Source organism: Anarrhichthys ocellatus, unplaced genomic scaffold (assembly GCF_004355925.1).
Source record: "Anarrhichthys ocellatus isolate YVR2014 unplaced genomic scaffold, GSC_Weel_1.0 scaffold84, whole genome shotgun sequence".
In the NCBI taxonomy this organism is placed as follows: domain Eukaryota; kingdom Metazoa; phylum Chordata; class Actinopteri; order Perciformes; family Anarhichadidae; genus Anarrhichthys; species Anarrhichthys ocellatus.
Window position 1 is genome coordinate 1,312,518 of NW_022280114.1, and position 14,999 is coordinate 1,327,516.

The window sequence follows — 14,999 nt, forward strand, 5'->3', positions numbered from 1 at the left end:
CAGTGTCTTAAAATGGTCATAAAAGGTTATTGTATACAAGTATTAGTTATACTATATGGACGAGTATAGTATGTCTAAAAGTCAAAAATGTGATTAAAAAAAGCCACAGTATAGTATGTGTGAAATACGTGAGGCAGAAGTCGTAGCATAGTATGAAAAGTTTGGTCTCTGCAGAACATGTCGGGGAGAGTCGACCTTGTACAGTCGCTGTAGATCATCAAATATTAACTCTTAATATCTCTGATTTACTGGAGTCGATTGTAATTTTATGAAAAGTTGCACACAAACAAAATGATGCTAGCTTGGTGCAATATTTGTACACTTGAGTTGTGGTTGCTTGGACATAGCCATTAATGACGATCATACTGTCTATGCATTTACTGAATTAAAACTGAATCTAGTTAAAACTCTAAACTACTATTTTACTGTGAATTAATCTACCTCGTGTTCTCTTGATTATTGATGTTTGGTCTCTAAAATGTCGGCAAATTGTACACAAAAAAAACAGAGCTCATGGTGATGTTTCCAAATGTTAGATTATTCAAACCAACACCAACTATATTCTGTTCATCATTATATAAGTATAAGAAAACCAGAAAATCATTTGAAGCTGAACCAGGGACGTTTTTCCATTTTTGCTTATAATTTGGTAAAATTATTAATCAAATATTAAAATGTTGCCAATTAATTTTCTGTTGATCGATTATATTTTTCGGGTTGAGTTTCTATATGTTTTAATATGGGAAATGTGGCGCCCACAATATTAAATGTGACATAATAAACGACAGAATAGATAATAAACACAAATTCCATATGGACGTACTAAACGGGATCGACCACAGTCCACTTTAAATATGTTATCGTTGTTGAACTGACAAATATAGACAACACTTTAATGTTTGTAAACAAATTTTTACTGATACAGTTAAGAATATTGATACAGCAATGTAAAGCTACCATAATGCACATACCTATGGACTTATGAATCATAATGGGCACTAGATGGATTATAATAAATAGTTGAACACAACATCTGTACACAAACATTGCCCAATAATCCATAGAAATGTACATATACCAGTACAACATTTATAATTCCATAAATTTAATTTACGAATGACAAATCCTCCAAAATTAAATTGATATCCTCCATTTTTATGCCTCTCTTTACTTCTGTCTCTCTTTTTTAAATAAACAAGCAACTACTGAATTTATAAGGAATTATGTACAGGTTCCTAAACAAGAAACTCCATAAAGGCACAATTGTCTATACAACATGTACAAAAAAAGAAATTGTCTGGAGCGGACAAAAAAAAAGGTACAAATAAAAATTATTGGTCATTATTATAATTGTATGATTGCACGTACAATATGAATGTCAGCATCTGTGCTTTGAAAGGTGATTTGCAACGAAACAAACCCCCTGAAAAGTGTTTTCAGTCTTACAAAGTGACAAGAATTACAAAAAGAGAACAAGAAGAGCTTTCCGTGTGGGGTTTTCAGGTGGCAATGACCAGTCTGTCTTCATCATCACTGGATACCTCATTATAGTCATCATTCACCCTCTGCCAGCTGGGCACTGGCGGTGGTCTAGGAGGTGCAGGATCACTAGCTCCCTCAACTGGTGACTCCGTAGCACTGTCTGCTCTTCTCTCAGGGGCTGGTGTTCGATGCTGCCGTGGGGATTTATCCCTTTCTCGCCTCTCAACGGTCTGTGTGAGCTCTGCGCTGCTGCTGCTGCTGCTGCTGCTGTTGCCTCCGGGGCTAGCTCTGCTGCCCGAGGCCACTTCTGGACAGCTGCTGACCTTAAACGGGCCGGTCGGGGAAGCAGACATGCAGCTCCGTAAAGAACCAAGCCAATGTTCACTATGAGACGGCTGAGCTCCCGGAGCTTCAGGGCTGCACTGCCTCTCTGACAACCCAGGGAGAGGACTACGTGTGGAGAGGGGGCTGAGAGAGGGAATGATGGCAGGCAGGGCGATGTTAACTATCTGCAGACCTGGGATGTGTGTCTGCGGGCAGGTGCTGCTTTGGGAGGTGGGGTTGGCAGCTAACACCTGCAGCCCGAGGGTGGCATTGAGGGTGAGCCCTTGCTGGGGCAGCAGCTGTGTGGATGCCAGGCCTGTGTTTGTGAGCCCCATGAGGTTTAGTGTCTCCAGACCTACTGGCTGTATTGTTTGAGCCTGCAGGCCAGTGACCTGCCCTAAGGGGAAGCAGGGCAGCACACTACTGATTGGTTCCTGCACCACAAGTGGCTGGGTTTGCAAGCCCTCCGGATGGGGTGGAGTGTTGAGAGCTGGTAACGGGCTTGTGTTCCTGTGAATGACGCTCACTGCTGGGATGGTGAGCTGGACGGGGCCCGCCTGGATCGGTAAGAAGGTGGAGTAAGCTGCCAGGCCAGCGGGCACCAGGTGGATTCCCCCAATCGGTACCATGCTGTAAGAGGAGCGAGACGGCTGCTGGGAGTGCAGGGGCAGGTGACTGAACAGGTGCGTCTGGGTCTCTGTTCCTGGCGTTTGGGATAGACCATGTGGGGGAAAGTGCACGAGGCCTTGAGAAGCATAAGAGGAAGTCTGAGTGCTGCGGTTCACGGGTATGCCCGATTCGCTGGTTGCCACAGCGGGAGGTGCCGAGGAGGTGTTCTGTGGAAAGAGAGAAAATTCAATATTCAGTCTTATTTATCGAGGCAAAATCAAAAATGGTATTTGGAGCAGTCCACTAAGTTGAATCAGAATCAACAAGACAGAACATTCACAGGAGCTTTGTGGAAGTGCCCCGCATGCAGGATTCAAAGTAAGAGTATTGATAGGAAAGTAAGGATGGGTGGACAGAGACACAACGAGAATACATGGGTCTCACCTGGCCTAGCTTGGAGCCCTTGCCTGGCACTGGGGGACTAGGGGGCACTTCAAAGTCAGGGTAGTCGATGGACATCTGCCTGCACGGGGACACTGGGCTCATCATCTGCACCGACTCTGTGTCTGAGGTGTAGGAGTCTGATGTGGTGGCAACAGGCGGAGGAGAGTAAGGGAGGGGCATTGAGCTGCAGCAGGACCCAGAGATGAATATCTGCTTGCTCAGGGACACGGGGCTCATCATGGGGACAGATTCAAAGTCTGATGCGTAGGATTGAGAGGCTGGAGGCCGGGAGAAAGGCAGGGAGACTGAGCAGATTGACATCTTGGCTAGCAGGGTGCTAGGAGGGACTTCAGGCTCTTTGGAAGCGATGTGCTGAGGGCTGGCGCAGACAGAAGGGTTGGTAGACAGACCAGACTCTGCCTGGCTATCCTCCTCTTCCTCCTCGTTGTCGTCATTCTCCTCATCATCGGGGCCATCGGAGTCGTCGCCCTCTGAATCTTGGCGGTCTGCACTGCTCACCTGACTCCGGTCCCCTGTAGATGATAGGATATGTAAGAAGTTAGTCTATTCTTGGTATTTTGCGGAACAAATGAGTCATCAGAGCTGATATGAACATATATGTGTTGAACCACTTTTATTCATTAAAGATCTTCTATCATCATGTCAGTTTCTTCCACACAGTGAGAAAACACCACTCAGATTAACAATTCGGTGAGGTTTTGTGCTGCTGCAGTGTTTCACACCCCACATCACCACATGCCCCTGAGCTCCATCACAGGCAGAGGAGGAAAAACAAATATGCTCTTAACAGACTGGGACCATAGAATGCTTTCAGGGAGCTTCTCTCTCTCCCTTTTTTTTTTTCTTCTAAAATTAGACGCAGCAATTTCCTTTCTAAATGCTGTGCATGCCGCCCACATGCGCTTTGAGTTAACAGAGGAAGGAGCTGCATTTAGCATTTCTAATTAGAACATGGCAAAGCTATTGATCGACACAGCAACAGAGCACAAGTGGGGACAATCTGTGTTTTATATCTCAGGTCATGACCGTGGGAGAATTATTCCAAGAAGGTTAATCCTGTTTGAAACCAAAGCAAATGGGGAAAACAAGACCTCTCTGTATTAAGTCACTTTGTCACTGTAAATAAAGCCTTTAATTTACAGAGAATGGTTCAGTTTGTTTGATAAGCCTTTGAGCACACCAATTCTTCCGTGTTTCCCTCTTGGCAAAGACCAGTGAAGCACTGTACCTGAGTCCTCTGCATCCTGATCCTCAATGAGACCCTCAGGAACCCCCATCTCCATGCATTTCTTACTGTGGGCCTTGGATTTCATGTGCTTGGTCAGATTCCCTGCAAGAAGAGAGGCAGTGAGGTCTTCCGGGTGGGTAGAGCTCAAACAATAGCACAGAAGGAGTTTATGTAAGAGAATGCGGTCTTTGGGCAAGCTGTACGTAGAGGGTGAGTAACTGATAAAGACATTTTTAAATGAACGTGGGTTGCTCTGACACCGAGTACTGTTCTGCAGTGTGGTGTGGGTAGGCAAGTTCGATAAAGAATAGTGAATCATACTGTCTTGGTTTAAGAGATGGGGAAACATCTTACATTTTATAAAAAAAGATGTTGAACTGTAGCAGTTCAAAGTTATTAAAAATATGTCTCAAATATGAATTGTAGTAAAAACTAAGAGTATGTTCAGATATGAGATCAGTGTCCCAAAATGTTATTGAAATTTGAGGTACCATATTCATCATGGTGCATATGTATTCAGTAATATAGAACCACATACAGCGCAGTATGTTTAAAGACAACGCAATTTAACGGAAAAACATTACATTTTGAGAAATCACACAGATGGTTAACATCTGGATCAGAGAATACATTCCATCTTATTTACTAGAATGTTTTTTGATTCATTTTGTAGAAGTGATTATTGTGAAAGTCCAGAGACTTCGCCACATTCAAACAAGTTCAAACTTCCTGGTTGATGGAAAAATTGATAAATCCATCTCCAACCATGCCATGACAAGTAGAGGAGCAGCAGCTTTAGATTCGTAGCTTTGGACACTGATCGACCAATGAGCACGAACCTTTCGTCTTGAAAGAGAAGTTGCAGTGGACGCAGTGGTATGGCCGGACATCTGAGTGGGTGCGGATGTGTTTGCGTAGCATGCTCGGCTTCTTGCAGCGGATCCCACATTCCTCACAGATGTATTTACCGCGTCCACGCCCACGTACGTAAATATACTCCTCGTTAGATTTGTATCTGTGGGGTTGCAACAGAACCATGAAGGACAAAGACAAACCCATAAAACCAAGCATATAAGATCTTTAATATTAATATAATATAAATTAAATTAATAGTTCTGAATCATACCCGCCATCGAATATTTTGACCCGTCTTGGTTCTGTTTTAGATACCACCTCCTTGTCTGACTCGATGCTGGCCTGAGGTTCTGGCTGCACTTTACTTCTGCTTTCAACTGATATAGACTTCTGGGTTATTGGCACCTGCAGAGAGAAGAGGTGATTGATGTATTTATTGATTTCATTTAAGAAAAAAGTCAGCAGTATATCAGAAACATAAAAACAATATAAACTTTGCGTCAGATCTTACCCTGGGCATGACGTCTTTCAGCTTGCCCGAGTAAGACAAGATGTCGGATTTCCCGCTAGTTGTTATGGCCGAGGTGTAGTGCATTTTCTTGGAGCTCTGCTTGGAGTCAAACAGAGACATGACCACCTTGGTGGGCAACCCAAGCAGGTTATGGTTGTTAGGGCTGACAGTCCAGACAGCATAGGCTGAAGTCTTCAGGTCAGTCTGTGGAACGTGAAGAGGTTTCCGCTTCATCAAAAAACACCACGTGAAAGTGGTGGCAGTCTTCAAGCTGGGGAAAGACAGGCGATGACTGTCTTTGGTGTTTACCATAGACACAGATGTGGTCAGTTTCACCTGACCACCGTGAAAGCTGGAGGGCCTAATAGGAGATTTGGCAAGAGTCCATCTCTGTTCCTCAGCTTTCTCTTGGGGTTTCAGAGTGTTGTTAGCTGGCATGGAGGTGCCCTGGCTACCAGTTGTAATATTAAGGGCAGGGCCTGCCTCTTCATGAATAACAGTGCTTGTGTCTTTATTCAGCCCAGCACTGTCAGGTGACATGGGCTTAACGTCATCAGTAGCCTGTGAGTCCTTCTCCCCATCGGTTTTAACCTGCGGCAGAGGTGGGGCCTCAGTTTCAATGGGACTGTCCACTGGTTCAGTTGTGCAAACCTGCCTAACAAGTGTAAACTTCCGCTGTCTGGTAACCTCTGACATCTTAGAATTAAGATAATTGACCGATCTGCCGTCAGTTAGACAGGCCACGCCATGCTCATCCTTAGCCCGTTTTTGGTGCTTTTCCATGTAGATGTCCAAGCTGTTGGCAGGTGACAGCATTCGTTTACTTGAAGCAGTGGGTTCCTGCTGTGGGCATAGAGTCACTGAAGACAGTTTCTTTGTGCAATGTAAAGACCCAAGAGAAGGTGCTTGTTCACCAGTATGGTTATGAGTGCTAACTGTTTGAGTCCTGTCCTTCTTTGTTGTTGGTACAGCATGACTATCACTCTCTACACTGTGAGTGGATGAGAGACTATTTTTATTGGACACAGAGGGAGCAGGGTGCATCTGCTCGTGAGTAATGAGGATCTGTGGCAATGGTATAACACCTGCTTGGTTCTGACCAAATGGGTCCCTTTGGTGTTCACCTGACAAAACGACAGTCTGTGTCTTAATCTCAGAGGCCTGTTGATTGGGTTGACCAACGTATACATTTTGGAGTACGTCTGACGTGCTCAAGATTGGATTAGCAATAGGTATTGTTAAAATTGGCAAGGCTGTCTGCGTGCCCTGTGTGCTGGAGAATGAAAATGTTTGGCTTGCTCTCAGAGCGGGACACTGCAGTTGGTATTTGGGCACAAAACTTCTTTCTTTCTTTTCTTCAGAGGTGGCTGGTTTGTTTTGGACATTCTCACGACAAACTACGATCTGGCTCAGAGGTGGTTGCATCTTTTGGCATATTTGAACCCTTGATGTTTGATGCCAAGGGTGTGGAAGGCCATGGACTTGAGGCTGCTGAATTAGGCTACCCAAATGAATGCTTTGCACAATCTGCTCATTCTTTTGCAAGGGTGCTTCTCCAGTGTGCAGGATGAAAGGCTGAGCCACATTGCGCCTATTGGCAATGTGAATCTGCTGGGATCTAGTCTGAGTTAAAGAGCTAACATTCGTAATGGGAGGTTTATCTAGAGGAATGACAGCTTTCCGAACAGGTTGCTGACTCTCGAGGCCTATCTTTAAAGACATTTGGGGAACTAATGGCCCCCGCCTCCTTTCAATAAGTGGCACCTGGGAAACTTGAGGGATTTGTCCACTTTTTGGCTGGCCAGCAGGTGACAGAGATCTGCTGGGGGATACATTGCCACAGTCAAAGGACTTGCTACGGTAGTCGCATGAAATCTCCACAGATGGTTGAGTACAAGTGATCTGTTCAGATGCGGCACGCCTCATCATACCAGGCACACCAAGGGTGTTGAAGGCTATTGGCAAACCTTTTGGCTCTGGAACTTTGTTGACACACTCCCCTCTGGAAGGACTCTCTGACCTAGATGGCTCATCTCTGTCAAAAGAGGCAGAGATGCTGGAACAACGAGAAAGACTACTCTCCCTGCTGAGGCTTCGCGAGAGGCTGGACTCAAAACTGGATTCACCCGAGGAGTGATCCATTTGAGCAAGACGAATTCTTTTCTTTTTCGGCGGAAGTTTCTCTGCTGGTACCTTTGACAAGCTCTCACTTCTCGGAGGCCAGCTGAACTGATCTGCAGGCTTATCCGATGGCTCAGTAGTCTGCGTTTCATGTTCTCTGTCGGGCTCCTCTGTGACCAGAATCTCAGGAACTTGGATGTTATTTTGACGAACCAGACGAGACTGATGGACAGGAGTAGTGTTGTCACCAACTGCTGCTACTGCGCCATCAGTGCATTGTTCCTTCCTTTGTTTTCCATAGTCAGCATTCTTGGGTTGGGACATTTTTTCATGGTAGCTGTCAGCTGAGACATTTGCTATTGCATCAGTTTTGAGTTTGTTGAGGGGATCCTTCTCCAAAATATCAACAGGAGAGGCCCTGTCAACAGATTCAGTTTCAAATGAATTGGGTCTGCTGAGAGAGTTGGTGTGTCTGATGACGGAAGTACCACTGCCTTGCCTTTGCAATTGTCCTTTAGGAGAAGTGCTGATCTGGGTCTCTCGTATTGGTGACAGTCTGGAATCCGAAGTATTAATACTTCTAGCTAACAGCTGAATCTGAGGTAGCTTTGACTGATTGTTTTTGGGCTGTATGTCTACTATTACAGCATGCTGAGAAATAGTCTGACTTGCCAAAGCTGTCGGTAGCTCAAAACTAACCGAACAAGGTGGAATGGTGTCAGTCGGAGATTGATCGTCCTCATCTCCAACACTTTTCATTTTCCTTCTCTTCCTAATTGATGTCTGTTGATCAAGTATTCCTGTGCCACTAGTTGATCTAGGGACTGTGGGCTGCATTATGTTAACGTGAAAAACATCTTGATCCGTTTCTTTAACCATGATTGACTTGTTTTTTGGACCATGAAGCTCAGAGCAATAGAATTTCTTGTGAGTTTCAAAATTTTCTAACTTTCTGTACCGATTCCGACACGTTTCACACTCGTACATCGTGCCTTTGTTCTGCTGAGGCTTTCTGTTTCTGTCCTGACTGTGCTCAAAAGATCTGCTTCTTTGCATCAGCTCAGTGGAACTGCTTTGACCATGATAGCCCTCATCCATGGAGCGAACAGTAGGGAGGCCATGTCCCTCACTTGTGGTAAAGTCTTCCACTGCTGCTTGTCTGACTAAGGTACGAGAATGTATTGCTGGATTTGGAGTTGATGGGGCTGATGAAAATACTTCATCATTAAACAAACTCATCTTGTCATCAAATGACTGACAAATTCGCAGAGGGTGGGGGATGGGGGCAACATTAAGGGGAACAGCAGAGTGTCCTGGTGTAGTAGGCATAGAGTTACTTCTTGTTATTGGCAAACAATCCATTGGTGGGTATTGAGAAGGTACAGAGAGAAGAAATACTGGCTTTGATTTATCTGTAGGCGTAAATGGGGACTTGGGAATGTCTGAGCTGGAACTTGACCTTCTTCCTATTGGTTTAAGATCAAATTGAAATGAGTCTTTAAATATGTATGATTTAGGAGAGTCTATGCTGCCTCTCCTTGAGAGAGATGTCCTCCTTGGCTTTACACTGTCCAGCTGCTTGTTGTCAACTACTGCCTCATTATCGGATATCAACTTTGAAATTCGTTCTTCCAGAGAGAGTGCTTTGGCTTCTAATGGTGGACGCATCTGTCCTTCTGTGGCTCGTGGCTTTTGCTCAGCTGCTACATGCATTACTGTGGCAGCCACAGGAGGGACATTGGGAAGGGTATTCTTGGCAATGTCAATGTCCACTGGTGGAGTTATCTTAACAAAGGGGCTAGGTGGACTCATTGCCTGGTCAGCACTTTCAGAACGCGAGAAGTAGCCAGAATCTGTACTTCCTAAACTGCGAGGGCTTAGTAGACACTTGACCAGCTGCTGTTGGGAAAAGTCTGTTGCTTGTTGCCTCTGAAGCTGAGCATGTCCACCTAACAGTGGAGACTTGCAATGTTGGTCTTCATCTTCACTCACAGTATCTAGTGAAGGATTTGTACCATCCACCTCTTTAAGAGATGACAGGACTGTGATGCTTGATCTCATATTAGCAGTCTGGAACTCTCGTTGCCGTTGTGCAGCCGCTTGCTCAGGTGCTGCGCATGTGACTCTCGGGCTATCTGCCCTCAGAGGGGAGACATTGACAGGGTATACAACAACTTTTGGAAGTGCAGCTGTGACTTTGGGCTCATGCGTCCTCTGACCTGGGGCTGCTTTAATTGACTCAAACATAGCCGATGAGTCTGCTTCCCCGTGGCTTGCTTGGGTTGTACCTACACTCTGTAAACTATTTTCAGACATAGCTGCCACACTACTCTGTGACGAGTCAGGGTCCAGGTCTGCAGTGCTACCATCCTCGTCACTGTCCCCACTCTCTTCTGCCTCTGAATGTGTTCCTAGGGCTTTGTCTGATTCTTGAGAGAGTGAGCCACCTCCAGATTCAGAGCGTGCAATGAGACCCAGTTTTATAGCATGAGCATGTGATTTCTTATGCTTGTACAAGTTGCTCTTGGTTTTGAATGAGAAGCCACAAGTTACACAGGGGTATGGTCTTTCCCCTGTGTGAGACCTGATGTGTTTGAGCAGCACGCTGGGTTTTGCACATGCCCGACTGCAGTATTCACAAACATACTTTCCAGGCTTCTTAGGCTTTTGGTCCTTGGAAACCTGATCAGCACCAAAATTCATTACAGAGGTCATCTGAACTTGGTTGCTGCAAGGTGTAACTGGGACCTGAATGGTGCTGGGAACACTTGCTGAGAGAGACTGGCATGTGTGCACAACAGGTGGTTGGCTTTGTGGCAAAGCATTGGAGCCTGAGGGAACAGGTGCATGTGTTATAGTTGATGGTCCAGTATTAAAGCTCACGTGCAAGCTATTCTTTTCCGGCATAAAATGCGGTGTAGCAAGCGGAGAGGACTGCATGGGAGTACCCTGTGTAGATGTCTGCATATTTCCCTGTAGTGGTGCTGCAATGCCAATAAAGTTGCCTTGCTTGTCAATATAATAAGTCTGCATATGGGAAGCTGGGTTCTGAAGACCAATATTGACAGCTGGCATTGTTGTTAATTCACAACTAGATTGAGCATTAAGGGTGGAAGCTGGTTTTCCGATTTCTGCGACCTGCAAGGAGTTCTTCTTCTCGGCCAGTGTACTAAAGTCAGGCTCCATTGCCTTAAGTAGAACATCAAGTGGAGCACTGCTGTGGTAAGGATCCCCCTCAAAGCTGGGCTCTCTGCTCTCGCTGTCTTTGGACTGAGACACTTTAGTCAATGAGCCCTTCTCACCAGCAATGGGCTCAAGTGATGGTGGCCTGGAGGTCGTTTCTTCCTGCTTCAGCCTGTCAGCGTCGGTGGAAGGTGACCCCTTGTGAGGGGATGTCGCAACTGGTTGGGCATATTGTGGGTCTCTTTTCTCACTGGGGGATGTTGACGGATTGTGGGAAGGACTGTTGGAGGAGGAGCAGCAAGAAGAAGGTGTAGTTTCCTTGGACGCTGCTTCGTGAAGCGCAGTTTCAGATGTTTTCAAATGCAGGGGCTTCTTCACCGGTGATTTCGGAATTTTCTCGAGCCGATTCTCTGTAACAACCTTTTTTCTCTTTAGGCCTTTTATGTTATCTGCATTTCTCCGACTGCTTTCAGATATCCCTGTGGGAGAAGGAGACAGTAAAGCACAGTTGGAACAACAACACCATCTTTCTCGAAACTTTCCCCAACACCCGACCATATGAGCAGAGTGAGCTCAAAAGGCCCCTCTGAGAAAATCATTTCTAAATGTGTTCAATTGTTTAGAGAGAGTGCAGATAATTCTAGCATAGTAAATACAATTTAGAGATCAAACATTTTATACAATTAGTTATTTGGTGCCTATTTTCAAATTAGTAAAATAGTGGAGAAGTCTGAGCAACCAATACCCAAAGCTATGGCAGTTGTGTTTTTTGAACTAGTCAATTATATAACTGTCATTTAAACATTAGTAACATTACTTGAACAGAGTTTAGCATGTGAAGGAAAATAATGGGTGCAGTTTATCTCCCAAATAATCAATAAACATTAGATTTTTCTCTACCAATTTATTGTTTTTTACGTCTAATTTCTATATTCCTCACAGTTGCTTTATAACCTTTTTCTGCAAACATATTTCTTTCTTAGATTAAAAAGCAAACAAGTATTATTTAAGTTACTACAGTATTTGCCTCCTATTATACTACCTTTATTTGATTCCTCACTCACTTATGTTTCATAGTTATTCTCCTCCATATAAACTGTGCAAACTCTGGTGACCATTAGAGGTTTACACTTTCTGCACCCCTAATACAAAACACTCAACACTCTCAGACTGAATCAAAACTAATACTTATGTTTGAATTGCTTTGTTATAGAGCCATGCGGTCATTCTGGAAACCAGTGACGACCGTACAATTATAGTGCAAAACAATTACATTATTGATATTTAACATGCATAACTGTTACATAAAGCAAAACACTGAAGTGTAGCTTAAAGTTACAGAGCATAACCTTTCACATTCAATTTCTGTAAAGCTTTCACTAAAGCTTAACCCATTTCATTGTAATTTATTGTTTTTATCAATAGCTTCTTTTGTTGAAATTGGATGGGGATATATTTGTATCATTTAGACAAATCACCCTTAGTTGTGTTTAATTTGCTGTGTGACACCACAGAGGCACACGCTTCATTATATAAGAGAGTCGCTGAGAGTACGGTGGCTGATCAGAAAATGCAACCGCTTTCAAAACTGCATTCCAACAATAAAGCAGCTCTGTTTTTAAAAAAGGGAACACCCATACCATGCAGTCCCATAATTTGTCGAGTGGTGATTCAGCCGTGTGTTTTTTCAGAACATGTTGCATAAGATCAGCAGTGCCCCGTCACAGTTTCCTGGCCTGTGTAGGTATTTCCCAAGATGAGGTCACGGTTCCCTCAAGGTCTCCAGTGTAAGTAGATTGAGGAACGCCTTGTCTTTACATAAGTGAATCCATTCTCCGACACAAACATGAAAACGTTTGAAAGCTGCACACAACCAATGCGACACGCTCTCAAAGCAAACCCTGTGACTTTCAATAGCTCGCCTCACAGAGAAACACATTTGTATCAACTGCTGGTGAAAGACATGGGAAAAGGATTAGTTCCTCAAACCCACAACTAGGACAAGTCTGTAAAAGAGATTCCATGACTTCACCAAGACTTTTCCATCATAACAAAAAAGGCACTTTGCAAACAAACAACATTGTCACTGTCTACATTCAGCTTTAACTTAGAAAAACGTGTGAAGGCTTATCGCCGGATAAAAATAAAATTCAACCGATCAGCAAATTCTGTCTGTTCTGATGTCGTTTTCCTCCCCTCTCTAATTATTCGCTACCCGTATGAAGCTTGGTGGTTTTTATATACACAATAGAGACAGTGGCCGAATGATCCACGTGCGAAAGAGCTTCTGACAGAATTATGGTCTTTTTAAAAAGGTGCTGGTCAAAGGGATTACAATGAATGAAGAAAATGCTCATGTGTTATAATACCATTGTTGTAGTGTCACTGTTGTAAAATATTCACTCTGCAGAGGCCAAATAAACTTGTATATTGCAAATAGTTTTACTGAGGGAGTACAAAAACGTGGTGGCTGCTGCAAAGTTCCAGATGACTCACAGCAACTAGTTACCAAATATTATCACTAACTCCACAGTGTAAATATACCATTCTGAATAAATCAAATCGGTAATGGGTGTCATTAAATTACAGCTAAATAAAAGGAAAAACAAATACTGCAACGACAAACCAGTGAATTTTATTTATTTTGAGCTTTCAGTGAAAAACCCAAAGGAGGCATTTTATTCATTTTAAACTAGCAAAAAACAAACAAAAAAAAAAAACTACAAAAGCAAACTGCCATGCAAATGAAAGAGAAGAGATTTAACCCATTTTGTATTAAAAACAATAGTTTTCATTCATAGTCTTGATAAAAACACCTCTTACCTTTCTGTGAGCCTTTGGGGTCTTTGAGCTCTTTCTGTGCCTCTTCGATTTTATCTGCAAGACAAGAACAGAAACATTTTCAGCCCAAATGCACACGGACTCTCGCTCCGCGGCAGAAGGCAGTGCAGAATGTCACTAATGGATGCTGGGGGTGCTTCCCACACGGCTGTAGCGGGACGAAGGTCCTTCAAATGAAAAACAGATATTCTTCCATAGCTGAGAGAGAGAGAAAGAGAGACAGAGAGACAGAGAAAAGAGAGAGAGAGAGAGCAAGCACACTATTCCATTATGGAAACTACTGTAATTATGAAGGAGGGCAAGCCCTGAGCGCACACACAATAACACAACCATGCAAGCACACCCACTTACAGAAATAACCGCGTTGAGTATGTATGGTACGCGGGGTTAAGTTTGCAAACAAGTCAATGTGGTGGGTTCGTTCTCATCATCACGGAGCGAGCGCTAACCCACGGGCCAATTTGCATATTTAAAGACCATTGACACCCCTCTGGGAAGCTGTTCTATACATCACACTCATCACCCACAATGCAGCAGGTGAAGAACCTGTTTCTGCACAAGCATATGGATGTGTGGGAGGTGACGCGGTATAAACTTTGTGTTACTGTAATCAATATTAATTACATACGCTGGCTCAGCGTGGCGTGAATGGCTTATACACAGTGGAATAGAGGGAATCGCCACCACAGGCTGTGGGAGTGTGTACATCGTGAGTGTGCACTTGCATGTCCGATGCTCATTCGATTCAGTTTTTTATAAAAAAAATAAAAAAATAAAAAAAGTTTAGTTTACAGGCTGAATTGTGACTGATACAAATATACGTATATGAAAACAACATTTCAGTGCAAAACTCTCATTTTAACAGTTTGTTTTTCTTATTAGTTGAGGGAAATCTGAAGCTTTTTTTTGTTGTATTTTCTCCCTATTTGTCTCTCTACTTTTGAAACATATTCTGGGCTGTGCGTGTGGATGTGCAAAGGGCCCAAAAGCAACGAGGAAATGAAATGAAGCAGGAAATCTGCTTTTCTGTGTGTGTAAAGAGTAAAAACAGAAAACAGTGAGCATTTCACATGTTGGTACTAGATGGAAAAACAAACCCTCCGTAGCTCCTGTGCCCTGCGCACGACATTACTGTGCGAGACGAATCCTCGAGGACCAATGGTAACTATTATTTTCCTAGATTGCACAGATGTTAATGGGAGTGTGAAGGAGGGCGTTCTTCTGTGGTTCCCAAAAATCGCAGCGCTATGCCGGGAACACGAGGAGGAGGAGGAGGAGGAGGGGGGGGGGACACGAGCGGGCCACAGAAGAGGTCAGTGGATTATGTCATCAAGTGTGTGTGTGTGTGTGTGTGTGTGTGTGTGTGTGTGTGTGTGTGTG

General features: G+C 43.9%; 1 protein-coding gene across 7 annotated transcripts in view; it reads right to left on the bottom strand.

The window, feature by feature from the left end:
* Window positions 1–896: 896 nt before the first annotated feature.
* The window catches only part of hivep1 (HIVEP zinc finger 1), a 59,572-nt gene continuing 45,469 nt past the window's right edge, over window positions 897–14,999 (bottom strand). For 6 of the 7 annotated variants that reach the window (XM_031874815.1, XM_031874818.1, XM_031874816.1 and 3 more), the window contains 7 exons: window positions 13,602–13,655; window positions 5,475–11,257; window positions 5,235–5,368; window positions 4,948–5,123; window positions 4,109–4,210; window positions 2,860–3,392; window positions 897–2,642 (listed from right to left, as the gene is read on the bottom strand). In XM_031874815.1, the coding sequence (XP_031730675.1) occupies window positions 1,500–2,642; window positions 2,860–3,392; window positions 4,109–4,210; window positions 4,948–5,123; window positions 5,235–5,368; window positions 5,475–11,257; window positions 13,602–13,655 (7,925 nt within the window). In that variant the 3' untranslated portion in view covers window positions 897–1,499. Of the gene's footprint in view, window positions 2,643–2,859; window positions 3,393–4,108; window positions 4,211–4,947; window positions 5,124–5,234; window positions 5,369–5,474; window positions 13,656–14,999 lie in introns of all 7 variants that reach the window. The other variant, XM_031874819.1, reaches the window with a different exon arrangement.